The 23,944-nt window shown below is 36.5% G+C and overlaps 1 protein-coding gene across 1 annotated transcript in view; it reads left to right on the plus strand.

Annotated features, from left to right (window-relative positions):
- Nucleotides 1–23,944, plus strand: part of LOC105605908 (butyrophilin subfamily 2 member A1-like) — a 102,327-nt gene that overhangs the window by 35,085 nt on the left and 43,298 nt on the right. Inside the window, exons 12-18 of the mRNA XM_060403226.1 lie at nt 3,273–3,287; nt 4,251–4,271; nt 8,774–8,791; nt 14,671–14,688; nt 15,341–15,406; nt 18,136–18,153; nt 23,023–23,043. Of these exons, the coding sequence (XP_060259209.1) occupies nt 3,273–3,287; nt 4,251–4,271; nt 8,774–8,791; nt 14,671–14,688; nt 15,341–15,406; nt 18,136–18,153; nt 23,023–23,043 (177 nt within the window). The remainder of the gene's footprint in view (nt 1–3,272; nt 3,288–4,250; nt 4,272–8,773; nt 8,792–14,670; nt 14,689–15,340; nt 15,407–18,135; nt 18,154–23,022; nt 23,044–23,944) is intronic.

Consider the following 23,944-nt stretch of genomic DNA (forward strand, 5'->3'; position numbering starts at 1 on the left):
GGTATATAATGTTTATATGACTATAGCCACAGATACAGTCATGGAAAAATGGTCAGCTTTATGCTGTTCTTTTCATCTATTTCCAAGTATCTCTCTTATGAATAAGTCTGTATTCTCATTTTATTCTGAAAGATGCAGGAGGTAAAATACAAGGACAAATGATTGATATATCTTGTATCCCAGAGAAATAGAATAGCATTTCAGTCTATTTCCTTGTATGGAGTATTTGCAATCTTGTTCTTTTTTTCAATAAGGGGTATAAGAAAGTAAAACACACACACAGTTTTATTTTCCTGATTGGTGAGATGGTTTTCAATCTTGTAGCACCAATTCTCAGAAATGTGTGCCAGTCAGGATTGCAGTGAGTACTATAACAATCTTTGAAAGTTCTGTTTTCCTTTCTTCCTGATATTGTGCCTTCATTTTGAATTAATAGTTTATTTCTTGATTTTATTTTCTCAATACATATGAAGGAGAAAGTGGCAATCACATTAATGTATTTCCCTGTCTAAATAATCTAAGTATTATCTGCTGTTCGTATTTTCTCTAAACCCCTTAAATAATCATTCTCATTCGACTTACATATGTTTACTTTATTTTCGCCAACCTTATCTTTGCTCTGACGATTGCCATCATCACTTGCTATTTAAATACCCCAACTTGTTTCCTCTTTGATTTGTCTTTTTTGCAACCTATGCAGATATTCCTTTCGAGGCAGCCAATTTATTAAAAATATACATCTAAAGTATTGTCACTTCCCATAATGCCGATGGGAAAGTTTTGTCCAAGATATGTCAGGTCATTTGATTTAAACCATTACAGTTACATGCCGCTGCCATGTAACACTTCCTTTCCTCTTTTCATGGAGTTTTATTATTAAGAACATTAGTTAGGCATGTATCAAAAATAAAAACGAATAAAACACAGGTTATGTATATATATATATCAGTTGGTTAAAAAGTAAATTGAGGTGCCCAGATAAATTTCTCTGTAGTGTCTCTGGAAGCAGTGCTTCAAGACCCTCTCATCTAGTATTTATTGTGGAAAACAGATTGTATAAGAGTCAATACAGTGCATGTAGATTGAAAATCAGTGTACTTATGAAATCATACAAATTGAATAATAAAACCCTAAGTAATGTCTAAAAGGATAGGGAACATTTTAAAAGGCAACCATGGGAACTACTATTCCTAAAATTTTCTCGCAGATCACTAAATTCACTAATTTAATAACAATTTTATTTCAGGAAGTATACCCTCAGGGTTAAATTGGCCCTATATCACAGCATTTGTGTGTGGGGGTGTGTGTGTGTGTGCATCATTGTCCTCACTGGGTTATTATTATGTATAAATTTTGCATTAAATTTGAATTTATTCACATTATCCATAATATTAAAATTGATCTTTCCATTTTCATTTCATGACAACATTGGCCATGGTATGGTAAATTTTCTGAAATCCTGTAAACCTCCTCCCCTCAGTAGAATGACTACTCTCCTGTGGCCTTAACGTTCCCTGCTTTTTCATCTGATGTCAGTCACTGATTCACACTTCTGGGGGTCTATCTTTACTTTTTCAATTAACATCTTACAGACTTTTCCTAGAAAAGTCTGGGATTGTAAGAAGGTTCTCTTCTTACAACTTTCTTCCTTTGTATTTTCCTATTCCTTTCTTTTCATTCCAAAGTGCTCTTTCCCTATGACATTAGCTTTTTCTGTTTTCCAAGCATCTGCTATGATTTCACTCAGAAGGCGATGAGATAAAGGGCAGTAGTCTGATAGGGACATTGCTTCCATTTTGTACCTTTTCCTGGAACACATCCAATATTAGGACTCCTGTCACAGAGGCCACGTGCATGAGCCACGAGCCACTTTTCATTCCACCAATGCTTTTATAATCTAAGAGATGAGACAAGATTCTCATTTGCTGATTTCAGTTAGTCTAACTAAAAAAGCATGTGTAAATTCTGATATTGTGCATTGGTCAAAGATGAATTTGAGCCTCATTATTCCACTGGTATAGAGTGTATTACCCCAGCATTCCAAAGTATCTGAATATTTGGACCTTCCAGGTGGCCCAGTGTTAAAAATACACCTGCTAACGCAGGACATTCAGGTTCAGTCCCTGGGCGGAGAAGATCCCATGGAGAAGGAAATGGAAACCCACTCCAGCTTTCTTGCCTAGGAAATTCCGCAGACAGAGGATGCTGGTGGACTACAGTCCATGGGGTTGCAAAGGAGTCCAACATGACTCAGTGACTAAACAACAACAATAACTTCTAGAATATATCAAGAACACTTACAAAGTATATGAATATTCTTTCATGATTCTCATGGAAATTTTCATGTATGTTACAGTGTTATTCTTCCTCTTTACTTTTCCAATGAGACAATTTACTTTTATTAAACTTCAGTTCCTATTTTGTGTTTGTAGAAAGAATTTAATTCACAGGGTATGCCCAATTGCTATGTACCACTCAGACCATAAAGAATCTGCCTGCAATGCAGGAGATCCAGGTCCAGTCCCTTGGTGTGGAAGATTCCTGGAGGAGGAAATGGCAGCCCACTCCAGTATTCTTGCCTGGAGAATCCCATGGATAGAGGAGCCTGGCAGGCTACAGTCCATGGATTCACAAAGAGTAAGACACGACTGAGCGACTAACAGTTTTACTTTTCTGATTTCTCAGTTTTTCCTGAGAAAGACATAGAAATCATTACTGTGGGATTTTGCCTAAGATATTGTCTTAAAATGCAAATGTAATGCAATTAGAACTTTAACAGGCTCCATGTATTTGTATTTTTAAACAATTTCTGTTTCAAAGGAAATTCCACTGTATATTGATTTAATATTTCAATGAAGCTGTATGTAATGCACAGATTATTGGGCAATGGTGGCTTTGATCTATTCTTTCTCTTTGCAAGTACCTCTTTTTGGTTATGAATGTGTGTTTTCCTTTTATTCTCAAAAAAGTGGAAAGCCCAATAGAAAGCAATGATTGGCATATCACACATCCTTTAACCTAGAGGGAGGGCTATCATACTGCCTTGCAGTCTGTAATTATCTCTATCCCTTGTCATCAGGAGGTGCATCATGTACAGAAGTGCAATAAATCTTTCTTTGATTGATGAGATGGTCTTTGAACATTGTAGTCTGTATTCTCAGAATACAGCCCTCAGAAACAACTTTGGAAGTATTTGAAAGCTTTGTCCTCCTTCTTTCTGACATCATGACTAATACTGAATAAATTGTTTCTTTCTTTTTTTATTGATAAAGGTGAAGGGGTGCAAGGTAAGTCCTATAAGCGTGTTTCCCTGTATATGTAAACATGGTTTCATCTGTTACATGTGCCTTTCACTTTAACTCTAAGAATCATTTATCTCAACTCTAAGTTGTGAATATTTTACATGATTTTTTTTTCCGGATCTTATCTTTGCAACTAAGGGTTTCATCTTCTTTGACTATTAAATTATTCTCCTGATATTGTTATTTGATTTGTGCTGTTATTATAATGAATGAAGGCATTCCTTTTCAGTCAAGTAAATTTTACTAATCCTAGTCCTCTGTAGCCATTGGGTGTTTCAAAGTGGATGAAGTGAAAGTTTTGTCCAAGATATACTTAAGTCACTTGATTCAGACCCATTGCACAATCATTATTTTATTTTTCTTCTCAAGGAACTTAAGAGAAATTTTATTTAGGAAAAGAGAAATTCACATACACAGTGTTATGCATTCCTAGTTGATGAAAATATTTTTAATGTTGGAGCCCATGTGATATATTCTGTAGTACCACTAGAAGTAGTGGTAGATCCTCCAATTCAGTGTTTGTGGCTGCTTTATATCATTTAGATGTAATAACCAAAATGAATGTACATATTAGCTAAAAGGCAAAGTACTTATCACATCATACAAACTGAATGATAAAAGCCTAGCTGTATCAAATAGGATGAGGAACTTTTTAAAGGGTACCATGAGAACTGAAGTTTCTCAAAAGTTCTATCAAATCAGAACACTCATTCATTTTATGTTAATTTTCATTTCGCAAAAACACTCTTCAGAAAAATTTGAGCTCTCAGCCACTGGACATGTGTATATTGCGGGAATATATGCGTGTTCATGCAGTGATATGTACATGTGTGTATTTGTGTGCACATCCATGTGGGCTCACTTTGAAACATAAATTTTTCATTGCATTTAAATTATCTTCCCATTTGTATATTGTATTTACTTTAATCTCTTTATTTTCTCTTTCAGAAAGACCTGCAATGACAATAGGTAAATTTTCAAAACTCTGTTGTCCCAACTATGTTAAAATGATGGTTTATCATTGAGTTAACATTTTCTCCCTTTTAATCTGAATCTACTATTGGCCTGCTCTTTCTTGAATGTCTACATTTCCTCCCAATTAAACAGTTATGCGCTTCTTTTTAAGTGACCTAAAGTTAGTGTCATTTTAGTTTCCCAAAATTCTTTTATTTTCCATTCCTTCTTTTTAAATTCCAAACCATTCTTTACCTGTGGCTATTGGCTTTTCCAGACACTTGCAGTCATTTTGCTGAGTAGTTGGTGAGATGAAGGGCATTAGTCTGATAGGTACGTTTTGTTTTCCCTTATGAAACACATCCAAAGATAGGATGTCTGTCACATATATCAGGTTCAAGGGACCATTTCTATGGCAATGATACTTACCAAACATTTAGAGATGAGAGATGATGTCTATCATGTAAGTAATGTTTTTCCATGTATTGTACACTCAGACATGAGTAAACATCAGTCATTAGTTAATTTGAATTTGAAGTTCATTTATCCAATTCTCTTGACCATATTGTCGAAGCATTTTCAGGTATACAAATAATTTTACATGATTCTCCTGGAAAATAGGAATACTGTCTGAAGTTTGGAAGCGTTATGACTCCAGTTTGGTTCTCTCTCCTCAGGACTGCTTTGGTAATTCTGGGTCTTCTGTCATTTCATAGAGATTTCATATATATTACTTGTTATAGTTCTGTGAAAAATGTCAGAGGTAATTTTTAGGGATCACATTAAATTTTTTATTGCTCTGGGTATTAGTGTGGACATTTTAGAAGTATTAGTTATAATCCAAGAACATGGAATATCTTTCCATTTCTTTGAATCATTTTCAATCAGGAGTATAATTTTTAATGTTTAATGTATTTTTGGTAATGATGTATTACAACAGTATTTTAGATTTCAATGGAATTCACTTCAAAAATTTATCTATTTAATGAACATATGACTATTGTTATGGATAGAGTTTAAAGATATAGACTTTGCCATAGATACTTCTATCCTTTTAGTTTTCCTGTTGGAAGACAAATAGCTTATTTTATCTTACAAACTGAATCAGTTTAATTCAGTTCAGTCACTCAGTGTTGTCTGACTCTTTGCAACCCCATGGGCTGCAGCACTCCAGGCTTCCCTGTCCATCACCAAATCCCAGAGCTTAATCAAACTAATGTCCACTGAGTTGGTGATGCCATCAACCATCTCATCCTCTGTTGTCCCATTCTCTTCCCGTCTTCAATCTTCCGCAGTATCAGGATCTCTTCCAATGAGTCAGTTCTTTGCATCAGGTGGCCAAAGGATTGTATTTTCAACTTCAGCATCAGTCATTCCAATGAATATTCAGGACTGATTTCCATTAGATTTGACTGGTTGGATTTCCTTGCTGTCCAAGAGACTCTCAAGAGTCTTCTCCAACACCACAGTACAAAGCATCAATTCTTTGGTGTTCAGCTTTCTTCATGGTCCAACTCTCACATCCATACATGACTACTGGAGAAACCATAGGTTTGAGTCTAAAGATCTTTGTTGGCAAAGTGTTGCCTCTGCTTTTTTTTTTTTTTAATTTAATTTAATTTTTTAACTTTATAATACTGTATTGGTTTTGCCCTACATTGACATGAATCCACCACAGGTGTACATGAATTCCCAACCCTGAGCCCCCTCCCACCACCCTCCTCATATCATCTCTCTGGGTCATCCCAGTGTACCAGCCCCAAGCATCCTGTATCCTGTATTGAACCTAGACTAGCTTTTCGTTCTTACATGATAGTATACATGTTTCAATGCCATTCTCCCAAATCATCCCACCCTCTCCCTCTCCCACAGAGTCCAAAAGTCTGTTCTTTACATTTGTGTCTTTTTTGCTGTCTCTCATACAGGATTATCAATACCATCTTTCTAAACTCCGTATATATGTGTTAGTATGCTATATTGGTGTTTTTCTTTCTGGCTTACTTCACTCTGTATAATCGGCTCCAGTTTCATCCACCTCATTAGAACTGATTCAAATGTATTCTTTTTAATGATTGAGTAATACTCCATTGTGTATATGTACCACAGCTTTCTTATCCATTCGTCTGCTGATGGACATCTAGGTTGCTTCCATGTCCTGGCTATTATAAACAGTGCTGCGATGAACATTGGGGTACATGTGTTTCTTTAAATTCTGGTTTCCTCGATGTGTATGCCCAGCAGGGGGATTGCTGGGTCATAAGACAGTTCTATTTGCAGTTTTTAAGGAATCTCCACACTGTTTTCCATAGTGGCTGTACTAGTTTGCATTCCCACCAACAGTGTAAGAGGGTTCCCTTTTCTCCACACCCTCTCCAGCATTTGGATCTTTGTCAGCAAAGTGTTGCCTCTGCTTTTTAATACACTGTTCACGTTTGTCACAGCTTTTCTTCCAAGGAGCAAGCGTTTTTAATTTCATGGCTGCAATCACCATCTGCAGTGATTTTGGAGACCGAGAAAATAAAGTTTCTCACTGTTTCCACAGTTTTCCCATCAATTTGCCATGATGTGATGGGACTGGGTACCAGGCTCTTTGTTATCTAATGTTGACTTTTAAGCCAACTTTTTCACTCTCCTCTTTCACTTTCATCAAGAGGCTCTTTAGTTCTTCGCTTTTGGTCATAAGGATCGTGTCATCAGTTGACAGTTTATGTATTCATCAGTTGATAAAAATGTGAAAAGAATTATCCAGGAAACAACTCCTGCATTTCTTTTACAACACTGGCCATAGATGTTAAGTCAATGTTTGTGTCTTCAAAGGCATCTTCAGTTCAGTTCAGTTCAGTTCAGTTCAGTCACTCAGTCGTGTCTGACTCTTTGCAACCCCATGAATTGCAGCATGCCAGGCCTCCTTTCCATCACCAACTCCCAGAGTTCACTCAGACTCATGTCCATCGAGTCTGTGATGCCATCCAGCCATTTCATCCTCGGCCATCCCCTTCTCCTCCTGCCCCCAATCCCTCCCAGCATCAGAGTCTTTTCCAATGAGTCAACTCTTCGCATGCGGTGGCCAAAGTACTGGAGTTTCAGCTTTAGCATCATTCCTTCCAAAGAACACCCAGGGCTGATCTCCTTCAGAATGTACTGGTTGGATCTCCTTGCAGTCCAAGGGACTCTCAAGAGTCTTCTCCAACACCACAGTTCAAAAGCATCAATTCTTCGGCGCTCAGCTTTCTTCACAGTCCAACTCTCACATCCATACATGACCACAGGAAAAACCATAGCCTTGACTAGACAGACTTTGTTGGCAAAGGAATGTCTCTGCTTTTCATTATGCTATCTAGGTTGGTCATAACTTTCCTTCCAAGGAGTAACCATCTTTTAATTTCATGGCTGCAGTCACCATCTGCAGTGATTTTGGAGCCCCAAAAAATAAAGTCTGACACTGTTTCCACTGTTTCATCATCTATTTCCCATGAAGTGATGGGACCGGTTGCCATGATCTTCGTTTCTGAATGTTGAGCTTTAAGCCAACTTTTTTAGTCCCCTCTTTCACTTTCATCAAGAGGCTTTTACTTCCTCTTCACTTTCTGCCATAAGGGTGGTGTCATCTGCATATCTGAGGTTATTGTTGTTTCTCCCAGCAATCTTGATTCCAGCCTGTGCTTCTTCCAGCTCAGCGTTTCTCATGATGTACTCTGCATATAAGTTAAAAAAGGCATCTTAGGTATTATAATAATGAAGTGTACACCATCTATTATGTAACAACCCAAAGAATTTACTAGAGCTAATAAGCCTAATGATAAATAATTAATAATAATAAATAATACATTTAAGAAATAGTAAATAAAGCTAATAATCCTAATAATAAATCACTTGTTATGACAAAATAGCAAAAAGCTAAAGAATATGTATTATGTATAATTTTATTTAGTTAGTTTTTGGCTGTGTTGGATCTTCATTGTTGTGCAGGCTTTTCTCTAGTTGTAGAGAGTAGAGGCTACTCTCCAGTGGTGGTATGTGGGTTTTTCATTGCAGTGACTTCTTTCTGTTGCAGGCAGAACATAAGCTCTAGAGTGTGCAAGCTTCAGTAGTTGAGACACGTGGGCTCAGTAGTTGTGATTTCCGAATTCCAGAGCACATGCTCAATAGTTGTGACATGTGGGCTTAGTTGCTCTGTGGTGTGTGAGATCTTCCTGGGTCAGGGATCGAACCCATGTCTCCTGCATTGGGAGGCAGATTCTTTACCATGGAGGCACTAGGCACTAGGAATGCCCAAGAATATTTTTCAAATATAGACTTCAAAACTATTCTTTTAATAGTTTTTTCTGAAGATTTTTTTTTAACTCCTATTCCTTTACTGACAATGTGAGATGCCATTCCCTATGTGTGTGGTGTGTGTCTGTGTACCTGCATTCAGATAGTTATAAATTTATATATGAATTTTGTAATAAATTTTGTTTCTTGGTTTTCCATTTTCATGATATTGACCTTAAACTTTTCCTTTTTTTTTTTTTAAGAACCTCAGAAAACAAACAGTAAGTATTTTTAAAACTTGTTATTCACAAATCCCTATTACATGACTGAATTGCTTGCAGCCTTGTCTTTCCAGGCTTAATGCTTTTCCTTGTCTTGCCTCTCTCCTGGATGTGTACCTTTACAGATTTTATTTCTAGACTTCCCCATAGAAAGTTCTCTCCATTTGTTTTCTCAACCTAGAATATATTTCAATTTCTATTGTTATTCTGTATCACTTATTTCCTATTAAGTTTGTCTTTATTTTTTCTTTTTTTTTTTTTTTGGTTGTTGTTGGTTTGTAATAAGGCTCACTGAAAAGTTGATGAGATGAAGAGCACTAAGTTAGGAGTTCACTTTGTGTGTCTCCCAGAAACCTCCCTAGATAGCACCTCTATTACATTCCAATTTCACCGATCCACACTTAAGCAAATAAGACTTTCCAAATCTGCAGAGTTGAGAGAAACTGCCTACAGAGTGCAGTTGCTTTGTCCCTTCAAAGCCTGTGTGTATTTGGATAGTCTTCCTTCATCCATAAATTTGAGGCACATTCTTCCACTGAGCTTGAGTAGCTTATCCAAACACTCCTGAATTTAAGATCTCCAATATTATATTTGTATCTCAGGAAATATAATATTGTTTATATTATAAACAATAATGTTTATATTATTTGTATGTAATACAGATAATTGTATTTGTTTGTATTCTCACTTGTTTCTATTCTCTTTCAAGTCTCAATTTCTGATGTAAAAGATAATGAAACCATTTTCCTGAGAAGTCACTGATAATTTATTTTTTCTAAAAGTGGATAAAATTTTAATAATTTTGATATCCTTTAAAGACAGTTTTCAGTGACAATTTTTATTTCAAAGAAAATTCAACTCAGTAATACCAAATGTATGTATTTGATAGGAGTTAAATGACTATTCTTACAAGTAGATCTGTGGACAGAGAGACTCGGTCCCTCCTCATGTCATTGCAAGTATCTCTCTTGCAAATGAGTTTTCTTTGTTGTCTGCATGTTCTTAAAAAGGACAATGGAGTAAGGCAAGACCAATTATTGATATGACTTTTATCACTGAGGGCAAGCTATGCTACTTCTTTGCATGGTGTCATTTTCAATCTTATTCTTTTTGGAACCCGGGCATATACGGAAGTACTACATGAAAAAAGTGAAAAGTGAAAGTGTTAGTTGCTCATCGTGTCCTGCTCTTTGTGACTCTATGGACCGTAGCCCACCAGAGTCCTCTGTCCATGGAATTCTCCAGGCAAGAATACTGGAGTGGATAGCCGTTCTCTTCTCCAGGGGATCTGACCGACCCAGGGATGGAACATAGGTCTCTTGCATTGCAGGCAGATTCTTTACCATCTAAACCACCAAGAAAGACTGTATTTTCCTCTAAATGGTGAAATGGGCGTTAAATCTCATGATTCTGATTTTCAGAAATGTGTATTGGTTAGGCCCCACAGAAGACGATGGCAGTGTTTGAAAAATTAGTCCTCCTCCATTCCTGACATGTTACTTCTTTTGGGGTGAATTTTGCAATTGTCTTTTGACTGTCAGTAACTGTTAGGTGAAAAAAGGGAAGATCTTGTTAATGAATTGGGTACATTATTACGTAATGTACTACGACCTGGGTAGTTTCCTCTGTCATTGAACGTTTGTCTTCAATGCTCAATCATTATCTTCCTCAAAGTCAGGATATTACTATTCTTCTATAATCTGTCTCATCTTTTTGTCTTTTCAATGGTTGTGTGACATATTCATTTGTTACTCAATTTCCCACATTCTGTGATTTGTCCTGTTGTTGCAGTCTCTCTTAGGTATAGCAGTAATGAAGTTGACTGCATATGTTAAAAGCACAGGTGTTTATTAGAGCTAATAAGCCAAATAATAAGAGTAGCGCATTCAATATAGGTAAAGAACATTTTTTTAACTGAAAACTTTAGAATTATTATTTTAATTTTTTCACAATTAATACAGAGGAAAAATGGTAAGTATTATTATTTTAATTTTTTCACAATACAGAGGAAAAACGGTAAGTATCCTAAAACTTGTTTCTCACAAACTTCATTTACATGAATGACTTCTTGAGGCTTGACATTCCCACTCTCATAATCCACATGCTTTCTTTGTATTGTCCTGTTTCTGAATGTCTACCTTTACCTCTCCAATTGTTACTTAGAGATTTTCCCATAGAGAGTTCACTTCATTAATTTCCCCTTCTAAAATCTATTTCGATTCCTTTTCCATTCTATATCATTTCCTTTCTATTTAATTTTTATCTATTTTTAGCAACTTGTTATAGGCTTACTTAAAAGTTAGTGAGATAAAGGATATCAGGTTGAAAGGCACTGGATTCCATCCTGGTTATCTGCCAGGACACATCTCAGTTCCAATATCTCGGCCCCGCGCGTAGGTCAATGAGATTTCCTGAAGCCTGCAGAGATCAGAGAAGATTGCTAACAGCCTGATGAAGTTTGCCTATTCATTGTCCCTTCAAAGCCTGTATAATTTCTGCTTTCATTTCTTGATCAACACTTTTCTTCCACTGTGCCTGAATACATTTCCAGGTATAATAATATTTCCTATGTTATTCTTGCAGTTTTTTCTTCAAACAATAGTAATCTTTTCCTTGCTGTTTGCTTTTTGCTTTACATTTTGAATGATGCAATAATGGTCTTAGTAACCTGAATTTTGTTTAGTGTTTTGAGAAGAAATATACATTCCAGGAAATATCCAGTTGGTTACATTCTTCTCTTGGTTCTCAACATGAGAGTCTAAGAAACTATTGCCCTAGTAAGTTGCCTAGTAAGTAAATATATTTTTTTTTCCTGCAGCATGATATAATCCTTTAAATATTAACATCTTTTAATGACAGTTTTCAGTGACTTTCTTATTTCAAAGATAATTTAATTAAGATCTGTATCAAAATTATGTATGTTGTAGTCTTGACATGGAGGCTTACTTGCTGGCTCAGTGGTAAAGAGAATTTGCCTACCAGTGCAGGAGATGCAGGTCATCCCTTGATCAGGAAGATCCCCCAGAGAAGGAAATGGCAACGCATTTCAATATTCTTGCCTGGGAAATCCCATGGACAGAGGAATCTGGTACAACAGTCCATGTGGTCACAAACAAGTCGGACACAACTTAGCAATTAAATAACAATGAAGCTTGACTTAACTTCTCTACAAGTGGATTGTGGGCAGATGGATGTCTTTACTCTGTTCTTCAGTAGCCTTTTCCTGGTCTTCAATATCCTTTTCAAGTACCTCTCCTATAGTTCAGTTTCTGTCTGTTTCCATTGAATTTTGGAAAAGGAGGTTGACCCAATGCAAGATCAATGAATGTAATGACATTTATTTCAGACAGATGGTTAACCCACCTACTTTATGGTGTCATTTTCATTCTTATTTATTTGGAAACCAGGTATTTATAAAAGTACATTGACATTATCCCCTAATTGGTGAGATGTCCTTTGAAACTCATGGTTAAATGCTCAGAAGTGTGCGTCAGTTAAGAACACAAAGAAAACCAAGGATGTGTCTGAAAATTTAGTCCTCTTCCCTTCCTGTCATGTTACTTCATTTTATGAATTATTAGTTCCTTTGACTTTGTTAGTAAATATTAGGTGAAAAAAGGCAAATTTCATTAATGTATTTCCCTGTGCCTCTAGACATGGTTTCATCTGTTATTGTACCTTTGTCATCAATGCTCAATCTCCATCATCTTCAAAGTCAGTATGCACACATTCTTGTATGATTTTGTCTCAGTTTTCTGTCTTTATAATGGATGTTTGCTATATGGAATATTTTTTTCAGCTTTCCCCATTTATCCTTCTGTGATTTGTCTTATTGTTACAAAATCTGCATTTACTTCCTGTCCATTTAATGGTAGTAATCACATATCTGGGAATTGTTGTCATTTTCAGTGTGGCCATTGTGTAATGCATTAGTCTAAGTCACTTTCACATCCTGTAATTTATAACTTGCTTCACTGGTATTGGTTAATTTACTTTTCTTACAACACTGAATTTAAATCAAATGTGTATCATTTAGGAGAGGGTCAGAACAGAAACCATATAAGACAAGTAGGTATGTTCATGGGTGACATAAGTGTGAATAGAGACACCCAGTAAATTCTGAAAGAACTTTTTTCCAATCCTGCAATCAATTATTTGTATCTAGTTTATTGACCAAAGCTACTGTGACCTCTCAACATGTATGCTAACATCCAAATAACTAATATCTTACAAACTGAAATTGAAAATCTAACTAATGTCAAAAGTGATTATAAGCTTTTTAAAAAAGAATATTCCAAAAAACACATTCCTAAAATTATCTTTCAGTGTTCTTAAATGACTCAGATTATGCCAATCTCTATTTCTGTAATATATTGTTGAGCAAAAGAGAGGGTTTGGTCACTGAGAAGGTGTGAGCTTCTTTGTATAAGTATGTGTTTGTGTTTGCATGTGTGTGAGTATATGCTTATGCTCCTGAGTGTGTCTGCAAATTCCACATGTGTTTTCCTGTTTTGTGTGAGTGTGAATAATGAAAAATATATTTATAATTTCAAAATAGTCAATAAGATTAGTTTATCTTTGTTTCTTTTCATATTTACCTGGACTCTTCATTTTATTTTTTACATGATCATGAAAAAGTATTTGAAAAGTGTTTCTAACATCCTTTGCCCCAACACCCTTTAAATGATTGCTCATAATTCCCTGTCTTTCTTATCATGTATCATCCACTGTGCTCATCTTTTCCCTCTCCCATCTCCAGCCTTTTGGATATGAACTACACCCATATTAATTCCTTTTATCTCTTTCCCCTAATTCCATCCTTTCTCATTACTTGCTTTTTTTAACATATCTTTTCTTCTCTCTAAACATTAGGTCCTTTTTTTTTTTTTTTTCTTTCTCTTCCTTTTCTGTCTCCAGAGACTTGACTACCTTTGGTTATATTTCTAGTGATAAGTGATATCAGGTTGGTCACTACATTCTTTCAATTCTAAATAAATTTTCCTACAAGTGACCACAGATGTAGAATCTGTGACATTTAAATTCAAGGGATAATAGCTATGTGACTGACTCTGAGCCAAAACTTAAGTGAGCAGATAACTCCAGATTTGCTGAGTAAATTTTGTCTACTCTTTAAAAGATGAGATTTTCAGATGTCATCCTTGGCCAGTGTGAGCGCTAAGCCTAACCTCACATTTACATTGACCACACGACCTAATTGTTCTTGGTATAGATGTATTCTACCAAATATTGTATTTTTTTATAATTTCTAACATTATTTCTGCAAACTGCACATTTTCTTAATGTGTTTATGATAACATCACCTGTTAACAAAAGGTCATCTAATATCATATCACTCAATAATGAAATGTTATGTTAAGGAATTGAGAAGCAACTTTCCTTACAAATTTAAAAGTTTTCCATAAAACATTAAGTCAAAGCCTAAAGTTTTGCCTCAGGTATCCACTTGATGTTTTCATTTACATTTTCTTTCAGGGGAAATAGAACTTTCCAAACTATCTCTTTACAGTTGTAGGAGGCCAGAAGTGGTTTATATTACAAAAACCATATGAATAGCAGTGTCTGATTTTATGTTAGGAAAAGCACATGTTTCAAAGGTAAACTTCAGAATTATCATTTCAATGCTTTTACCCCATTAAGACACTACTTTTCCTGCTTAACACTGTAATCCTCTGGAAGACTAGCCCCTTGCCAAAATGGCTCTTCATTCACACTGAGTATTTGGGTTTCTTTTTCTTTTTTTTTTTTTTTTTTGCATTCAGATCAAAATGAATTTAAATATGAATTTTGTAATATAGTTTGTTTCTTAGTGTTCCATTCCCGTGATACTGACCTTAAAATTTCACTTTATTTTTCTATAGAAATTCAAGATCAAAATGGTAAGTATTCTGAAACATCTCAAAAACCTCTTCACCATGACTGATTTCTTGAGGCCCCATCTCCTAATCAGATGCTTTCCATTGTATTGTGCTTGTCCTGGATGCCTGATTTTGTGTCTCCCAGTTGAATTATAGGCCTCCCCAGACAGAGTCTCTCTATTCAATTCCCCCATCTAAAATGCATTTTATTTTCCAATCTGAATCCTTCTTTCCTGTAAACATTAGCTTGTTCCTGTTGTCCAGACATGTTATAGGCTCACTATAAAGAATATGTGATGAAGGACATTATGTTCAAAGGCACTGAGTTCCATTCTGCTTATCTGCAAGGACACATCCATTGTCAGGACCTCTGTAAAATGCATATATCTAGGGCCATATTTATTGCAACGAGACTTCCCCAAACCTGCAGAGATAGAGAAGAAGATGCTTAATGTGCTCAGTGAAGTTTGCCTCTCATTGTCCTTCAAAGCATGTAAGCATTCTGCTTTATTTCTTGATCCACGAGTTTGACATTCATTCTTCCACTGTGCCCAAATATATGACCCTAAGTTTGCCAGATAAAGAAATATTTCAGAAGGTATTCTTGGAATAGTTTCTTGCAAAAGTGGTAATTCTTGCTTCACTGGCATTGAATGTTATATTTTTCTTACAGGCACTGGATATAAATCACATGTGCTTCATTCAGGTGTGGCTCAAAATAGAAACATCCCAAATCAAGGTGATGTATTCATTGGTTGACATATATGTGATTAGAGGCACATAGTTCATAATGAAGAGTAATCTCTAGAATGATTTTAATCCTGTAATACAATGTTTGTATCTAATTTATTGAACAAAGCTACCTTGATTCCTCGCATATATGTTAGCTTCCAAATGCCTTATCATATCTTATAAAGTGAACAATGAATGTGTAACTAATGTCAAAAGTGATTAAAAACTTTTTTAAAAGGTAGCTTATAGGACTAATGTTCCTAAGATTATACCTCAGTCTAGTAGATTGGCATAATTTTTCCCCACTGTGAATTTCTGGAGAATATATTAAGCAGAAGGAGGGTTTCTTACTATAGATGTATGAGGTTCTGGGTGTTGATATTCCTGTGAGCTCTTCTGTGTCAATGCATGTTCTATATCAGTGTTCTGCGTGTGTGTGTCTGTGCTTCTGAACACTAATAAACTGAATTGTAAATGCAAATTTTAGAATAGAATTATTTTATGTTTGTATCTTTCAATATTTACATGGAACTCCTAATTTTATTTTTTTGGATATTTTAAGAAATAAAATTGGTAAGTATTTCTGACATTTTTCCGATAGACATTTAAATGACTACTATCATTCCCTCCCTTTCTATCTCTTTGGCACCTATTCTCTCATCCTTCCCCTCTTCCCTCTCCAATTTTCTTTATATGGACTACTATCGTATCAACTTCTTCCATCTATTTTTCCCTAGTTCCAACTCTTTCTATTCCTTGCTTTTCATTATATACCTATTCTTGTCTATATACTTCAGTATTTTCCTTTTTATGTCTCCTGAGAGTTGTCTTGATTTGATTCTAATTTTTGTAGGGATGAGGGTTATCGGGCTGATCACCACATCATTCCCATGAAATAGATGTTTTCGTGTAAATGATCACTGATGTCAAATCACTGTGACCTTTCAAGTTCAAGGGAGAATAACTATGTGATTGATACTGACCCAAAACTTAAGTGAACAGAAAACTCCAAATTTGTTGAACAAATTACTCTGCCTTCTGCTCTTTCAAAGACTATTAATTCAGTGACATTCCTTTATTACATGTGAGCTCTAAACCTACTCTTGCATTCCCCTTGATTTTATTATCCAGTTGTTTCTAGGTATACGACTGCTGTATCTAATGACACGCCCCATAGTATTGTGCAGTGCCTTTTAATTCAAAAATTCTATTGGTGCAAAATAAACATTTAAAAGATTTATTCAGAAAACATGAATTCAGACACTAAATGTTTATCTCCTTTATTCTCTTGATGTTTTTCAATTACATCTTTGTTGCAGAGGAAATAGAAATTAGCAGTATAGTAGATGGCTAAAACTGGTTACTGATATATTAGCCCATGTGTACAAAAGTCCATTTATATTGCCTCATCACCTTTTAAATATGTTGCTTGTCTATCAGTTCACACCAATTTTCTATACTGAGAAAAGCAGAAGTGCCAAAATAAATGAAAGGATCTGATACTACTTAAGAGAACTCACAATTTAACTTCCCTCATGGGGCCATTTCCAACCTTGCACAATGAAATATGTGGAATGAAAATGGGTACTTCTCATTAGTATGGTGGACTTTGAAACTTTTGGTTTTAATTCTAATAAATGGTGGTCCAAGTGAATGCAAAAGCAAACGAAGGAAGTGTTTCCAGTTTCCGACCTGGTCCCTTCCTGATGTTGTCCTCTTATTTGAATGAATTGGATTTCTTTTCTTTTGTTGATCAATAGTGTGAAGAAGGAAAACACGTGACTCAAAATGATTTTCACTATGAACCTACATGTGGTTTCATCTGTGTTTTTATACCGTTTTCTTCAACAATCAATTTCCATGTTCTCGAACACCATCAAACAAATAACTTACATGATACGTCTTTTTATTTAGTCTCTCAATTTTATTTGTCTTCTGCATTTGGCATTCCATTTTCCCCATTACTACTTCTGTGATTTTCTCATTTTGATACAATCTAAACAGACATTTCTTTTGTGTCAACTAAATGTTAGTATTGGTATATTTCAAAGATTTACCAGTTTTAAGCTTTTGAAGTGTGAGTTTTCTCGAACATATGCTCAGTCTTTTGACGTACAAACCCCTTCACCATCATTTCGTATTTTCATACCTTTTCCTCATGTATTTTTTTATACATGAAAGACCTGCCTCACTTAGACTTTAGCTAAAATAGCAATTTGCATTACAGTAGTTTAAGTATTCATTTATTGACAAATATGTGAATAGAATCATCCAGGCTACAAACCCAGTATTTTTTTGACAACACTGGTTCAAGATGTTAAACAATGCTTCTGGCTCTTAACTTTTTTGGTATTACAATAATTGATTCAACCCTATCTATTAAGTAGCAGCCAAATAAATTTATAGAGCTAATAATCTGAATAATTATACATTAGTTCTGCCAACATAGATAAAATACAGTTTGAAAGGTCAACTTCAGACTAGTATTTTAATAATTTTCTCCAGTTAAGACAATACTTTTATTTTAACCCCTTTTCTATTTTGAGAATACTATATTTAAAAAATGAGCTGTCATACACAGTCCACAGTGTGTGTTTTCTGTGTGCTTGTGTGTTCGTGTGTATGCTTTCTGAGAGCTATAATTTTAGATATGTATTCAATATTTGCTATAAATTTTGTTTCTTGATCTTCCATTTCCATGATTGACTCTAAATTTTCCATTTTGTCTTTCTAAAGAACCTCAGGAAAGAAGTGGTAAGTAAAAACTTACTACTCACAAATGCCTTATACATAACTAATTTCTTCACACCCAACTATTCACAATCTCTTAATCCATAGGTTTCTCTGTCTTTCCCTTTCCCTGGATGTCTAAATTTGTTATAGGCTTATTCAGAGGATGTTCTTTCCATTTAGTTTCTCCTCCTAGAAGCCATTTCAATTCCCACTTTCCCCATTCCATATCATTTCCTTCCTACACATATCAGCATTTTCCATTTTCCTCAGTCTGTCTCTGAGGACTTGATACAGGCCCCCTGAAAACTTGAAGAGACAGAGGACATTAAATTGAAAGTACAGGATTCCATCCTGTTTACCTTCTGGGCACATCCTTAGTCAGGAACTTCATCATATTCTATTTTTAAGGGCACATATTTAGGTCAATAAGACTTCCCTAGATCTACACAGTTGAGAGAAGATACCTAATAGGCTGAGTGAAGTTTGTCTATTCACTGTGCCTTCAAAGCCTGTGTAAATTCTGCTTCACTTCTTGATCCATAAACTTGACACACATTCTTCCGTTGTACCCAGATACCTTACCCTAGCATTCCCAGGCATAAGAATATTTCTAAAATTATTCTTGGAATTTTTTTCTTCCAACAATGGTAATTTTTTCCTTTTTATTTGAATCTTTGTTTTGCATTTTGAATGACACATGATCATCTTGGCCACCCAAACTTTGTTTAGTGTTTTTGAAAGAAATATACATTCCAGGACATTTTCAGTTGTTTATATCTCTCTCGGGCTTCCCTCATAGCCCAGTGGGTAAATAATCTGCCTGCAATGCATTCGACGTTGGTTCAATTCCTGGGTCCGGCAGATCTACTAGAGAAGCGATAGGCTACCCGCTCCAGTCTCTCTCATCAGGAAGCTTCCATAAGCCTCTTATCCTTCTCCGTCAGAAGGCAGACAGACTGAAAATCACAGTCACAGAAAACTAACTGATCTAATCACATGGACCACAGCCTTGTCTAACTCATTGAAACTATGAGCCATGCCATGTAGGGCCACCCAAGACAGACGGGTCACGGTGGAGAGTTCTGACAAAATGTGGTTCACTGGATAGGGAATGGCAAACCACTTCAGTATTCTTGCCTTGAGAACCCCATGAACAGTATGAAAAGGCAAAAAGACAGGAAACTGAAAGAAGAACTCCCCAGGTAGGTAGGTGCCCAATATGCTACTGGAGATCAGCTGAGAAATAACTCCAGAAAGAATGAAGAGATGGACACAAAGCAAACACAACACCCAGTTGTGGATGTGACTGGTGATGGAAGCAATGTCTGATGCTGTAAAGAGCAATAATGCATAGGAGCCTGGAATGTTAAGTCCATGAATCAAGGCATACTGGAAGTGGTCAAACAGGAGATGGCAAGAGTGAACATCAACATTTTAGGAATCAGCGAACTAAAATGGACCTTAACTCAGATGAATTTAACTCAGATGACCATTATATCTACTACTGTGGGCAAGAATCCCTTAGAATAAATGGAGTAGCCATGACAGTCAACAAAAGAGTTCGAAATGAAGTACTTGGATGCAATCTCAGAAATGACGGAATGATCTCTGTTCATTTCCAAAAAAAAAAAAGATTCAATATCATGGTAATCCAGGTCTATGTCCTGACCAGCAATGCTGAAGAAGCTGAAGTTGAACGGTTCTATGAAGACCTAGAGGACATTTTAGAATTAACACCCAAAACAAGATGTCCTTTTCATTATAGAGGACTGGAATACACAAGTAGGAACTCAAGAAAACCCTGCAGGAACAGGCAAATTTGGAATTGGAGTACAGAATGAAGCAGGGCAAAGGCCAATGGAATTTTGCCAAGAGAACGCACTGGTCATAGCAAATACCTCTTCCAGCAACACAAGAAAAGACTCTACTCACGGACATCACCAGATGGCCAACACCGAAATCAGATTGATTACATTCTTTGCAGCCAAAGATGGAGAAACTCTATAGAGTCAGCAAAAAGAAGACCAGAAACTGATTGTGACTCAAATCATGAACTTTTATTACAAAATTCAGACTTAAATTGAAGAAAGTAGGGAGAACCACTAGACCATTCAGGCATTACCTAAATCAAATCCCTTAAAATTATACAGTGAAAGTGAGAAATAGGTTTAAGGGACTAGATCTGATAGAAACAGTGCCTGATGAAGTATGGTCGGAGGTTCGTGACATTGTACAAGAGACAGGGAGCAAGACCATCCCTAAGAAAAAGAAATACAAAAAGGCAAAATGGCTGTCTGAGGAGGCCGTACAAATAGCTGTAAAAGGAAGAGAAGCCAAAAGCAAAGGAGAAAAGAAAATACCCATTTGAATGCAGAGTTCCAAAGAATAGCAAGGAGAGATAAGAAAGCTTTCCACAGATATCAATACAAAGAAATAGAGGGAAAAAATCGAATGGGAAAGACTAGAGATCTCTTCAAGAAAATTAGAGATACCAAAGGAACATTTCATGGAATGTATGAAATAAAGTACAGAAATGGAATGGACCTAACAGAAGCAGAAGATATTAAGAATAGATGGCAAGAATGCGCAGAACAACTGTACAAAAAAGATCTTCATGACACAAATAATCATGATAGTGTGATTACTCACCTAGAGCCAGACATCCTGGCATGCAAAGTCAAATGGGCCTTAGGAATCATCACTGAAAACAAAGCTACTGGAGGTGATGGAATTGCAGTTGAGCTATTTCAAACCCTAAAAGATGATGCTGTGAAAGTGCTGCACTCAATATGTCAGCAAATTCGGACAACTCAGCAGTGGCCACAGCCTAGAGAAGGTCTGTTTTCATTCCAATCCCAAAGAAGGGCAATGCCAAAGAATGCTCAAACTACCACACAATTGCCCTCATCTCACACGCTAGCAAAGGAATGCTCAAAATTTTCCAAGCCAGGCTTCAGCAGTACGTGAACTGTGAACCTCCAGATGTTCAAGCTGGTTTTAGAAAAGGCAGAGGAACCAGAGATCAAATTGCCAACATCCACTGGATCATGGAAAAAGCAAAAGAGTTCCAGAAAAAACATAAATTTGTACTCATGTCCCATGCTAGGGAGGTCATGCTTAACATCTTGCATGCTAGGCTTCAACATAATTTGAACCAAGAAAATTCAGATATCCAAGCTGGGTTTGGAAAAGGAAGAGGAACCAGAGATCAAATTGCCAACATTCACTGGATAATAGAGAAAGCAAGGGAATTTCAGAAAAATATCTGTCTCTGTTTCATTGACTATTCTAAAGCTTTTGAGAGTGTGGATCATGTCAAACTATGACAAGCTCTTAGAGACACGGGAATACCAGACCATCTTACCTGTCTCCTGAGAAACCTGTTTGTGGGTCAAGAAGCAACAGTTAGAACCCTGTATGGAACAACTGATTGGTTCAGTATTGAGAAAGGAGTACAACAGGACTGTCTGCTGTCACCCTGTTTGTCTAATCTAGATGCTGAGCACATCATGAGCACATCTAGATGCTGAGCACATCATTACAAGGTGGAATCAAGATAGATGGGGGAAACATCAACAACCTCAGATATGCGGATGACATCACTCTAATGGCAGACTGAAGAGGATCTAAAGAGCCTTTTCATGAGAGTGAAGGAGGGGAGTGAAAGAGTTGGCTTAAGACTAAATATTAAAAAAACTGAGATCATGGCTTCCAGCCCCATGACTGCATGGCAACTAGAAAGGGAAAAGTTGGAAATAGCGACAGATTTCCTTTTCTAGGGCTCCAAAATCACTGCGGATGGTGCCTGCAGCCATGAAATCAGAAGATGATTTCTTATCAGCAGTAAAGCTATGACAGACCTAGACAGTGTATTGAAAAGCAGAGACACTGCCAACAAAGGTCCCAGTGGTCTCATATGGTTGTGACAGCTGGACCTTAAAGAGGGCAGAATGCGGAAGAATTGATGCCTTTAAACTGTGGTGCTGGAGAAGACTCCTGAAAGTTCCTCCGACAGGAAGGAGACCAAACCAGTCAATCTTAAGGGAGATCAACCCTGAATATTCACTGGAAGGACTAATTCTGAAGCTGAAGCTGCAGTATTTTGGCCATCTGATGAGAAGAGAGGATTCATTGGAAAAGTCCCTGATGCTGGGAAAGATTGAGGGAAAGAGAAGAGGGCATCAGAGGATGAGATGGCTGGATGACATCATTGATATGATGAACATGAACTTAAGCAAACTCTGGGAGATGGTGAGGGACATGGAGGCTTGGTGTGTTGCCGTCCATGGGTTGCAAAGAGTCGGACACGGTGGGACGACTGAACAACGATAACAACCACAAAAGATAAATGTACACGCACCTTGTTATATATTCCTTGAGTAATGTAAATATTCTTAATAGAGTAGCCCAGGTGGTATACCCTATATTATCTCTGGAAGCAGTGGTTTAAAATCCTCCAATTCAGTGTTTGTGGCTATTTTATACCATATAAATGTCATAACAACCAGATTGAATACACATATTAAAAGGCAAAGTACTTATTACAACATATGAACTAAATTTAAAAAGCCTAATTATCTCAAGCAGAAGGAACACTTTTAAGATGAGCATGAGAATCGCTATTTCTAAAAAGTTCTCTCAAATCAAAATACTGACTAATTTTATGCCCATTTTCACTTTGAGAAAAACACTCACTGGATAAAACTGGGCTCTCACCTACTGGCCACGTGTATAAGTATGTGAGTGTGTGCGCCTTCCTGCAATGGCATGTACATGTGTGTATTTGCACATCTACATGGGTTCAACTTGAAAGATAACTTTTGCATTACATTTGAATTACCTTCCTTTCTAATATTATATTTATTTTGATCTTTTCATTTTCTTTTTCAGAAAAAACTCCAGTGAAATCAGGTAAAATTTTAAAAACCCTCTTCCTCCCAAACCCATCAAAATGATGGTTTCTATTTGCATTGATGTCTTTTGCCTTTTAACTTATAACCACCCATTGACTTGCTCTTCTGCTGGATATCTACCTTCTCTCTCAATTAAATATTTATGCACTTTTCTTAAGTTACCTAAAGTTAACTTCCTTTTAATTTCACAAACTTCTTTCATATTTCATTCTTACTTCATTTATTCCATACTGTTCTTTACCTATGGACATTGCCTTTTTTGTTTGTTTGTTTCTAGAGACTTTCAATATTTTCATGGAGAAATTGGTGAGCTGAAGGGCAACCAAGTTGATAGGCATATTTTGCTTGTCTTTCTGAAACACATTCAAAGATAGGAACTCTGCCACATATACCAAGTTTAAGAGACCATTTCTATTAATATATCAATGAAACTTCCCCAAACATTTACAGATGAGAAAAGGTGTCTATCATGGGAGTGATGTTTTTCCATCCATTGTCCTCTAAAACGTGAGTAAATATCAGTCCAGTTCAGTTCAATTCAGTCACTCAGTCGTGTCCGACTCTTTGCGAGTCGCAGCACGAACCCCATGAATCGCAGCACGCACCCCATGAATCGCAGCACGCCAGGCCTCCCTGTCCATCACCAACTCCCGGAGTTCACTCAAACTCACGTCCATCAAGTCGGTGATGCCATCCAGCCATCTCATCCTGGGTCGTCCCCTTCTCCTCCTGCCCCCAATCACTTCCAGCATGAGTCTTTTTCCAATGAGTCAACTCTTCGCATGAGGTAGCCAAAGTATTGGAGTTTCGCTTTAGCATCATTCCTTCCAAAGAACACCCAGGGCTGATCTCCTTCAGAATGGACTGATTGGATCTCTTTGCAGTCCAAGGGACTCTCA

The sequence above is a fragment of the Ovis aries genome, chromosome 20 (assembly GCF_016772045.2).
Source record: "Ovis aries strain OAR_USU_Benz2616 breed Rambouillet chromosome 20, ARS-UI_Ramb_v3.0, whole genome shotgun sequence".
Lineage (NCBI taxonomy): Eukaryota > Metazoa > Chordata > Mammalia > Artiodactyla > Bovidae > Ovis > Ovis aries.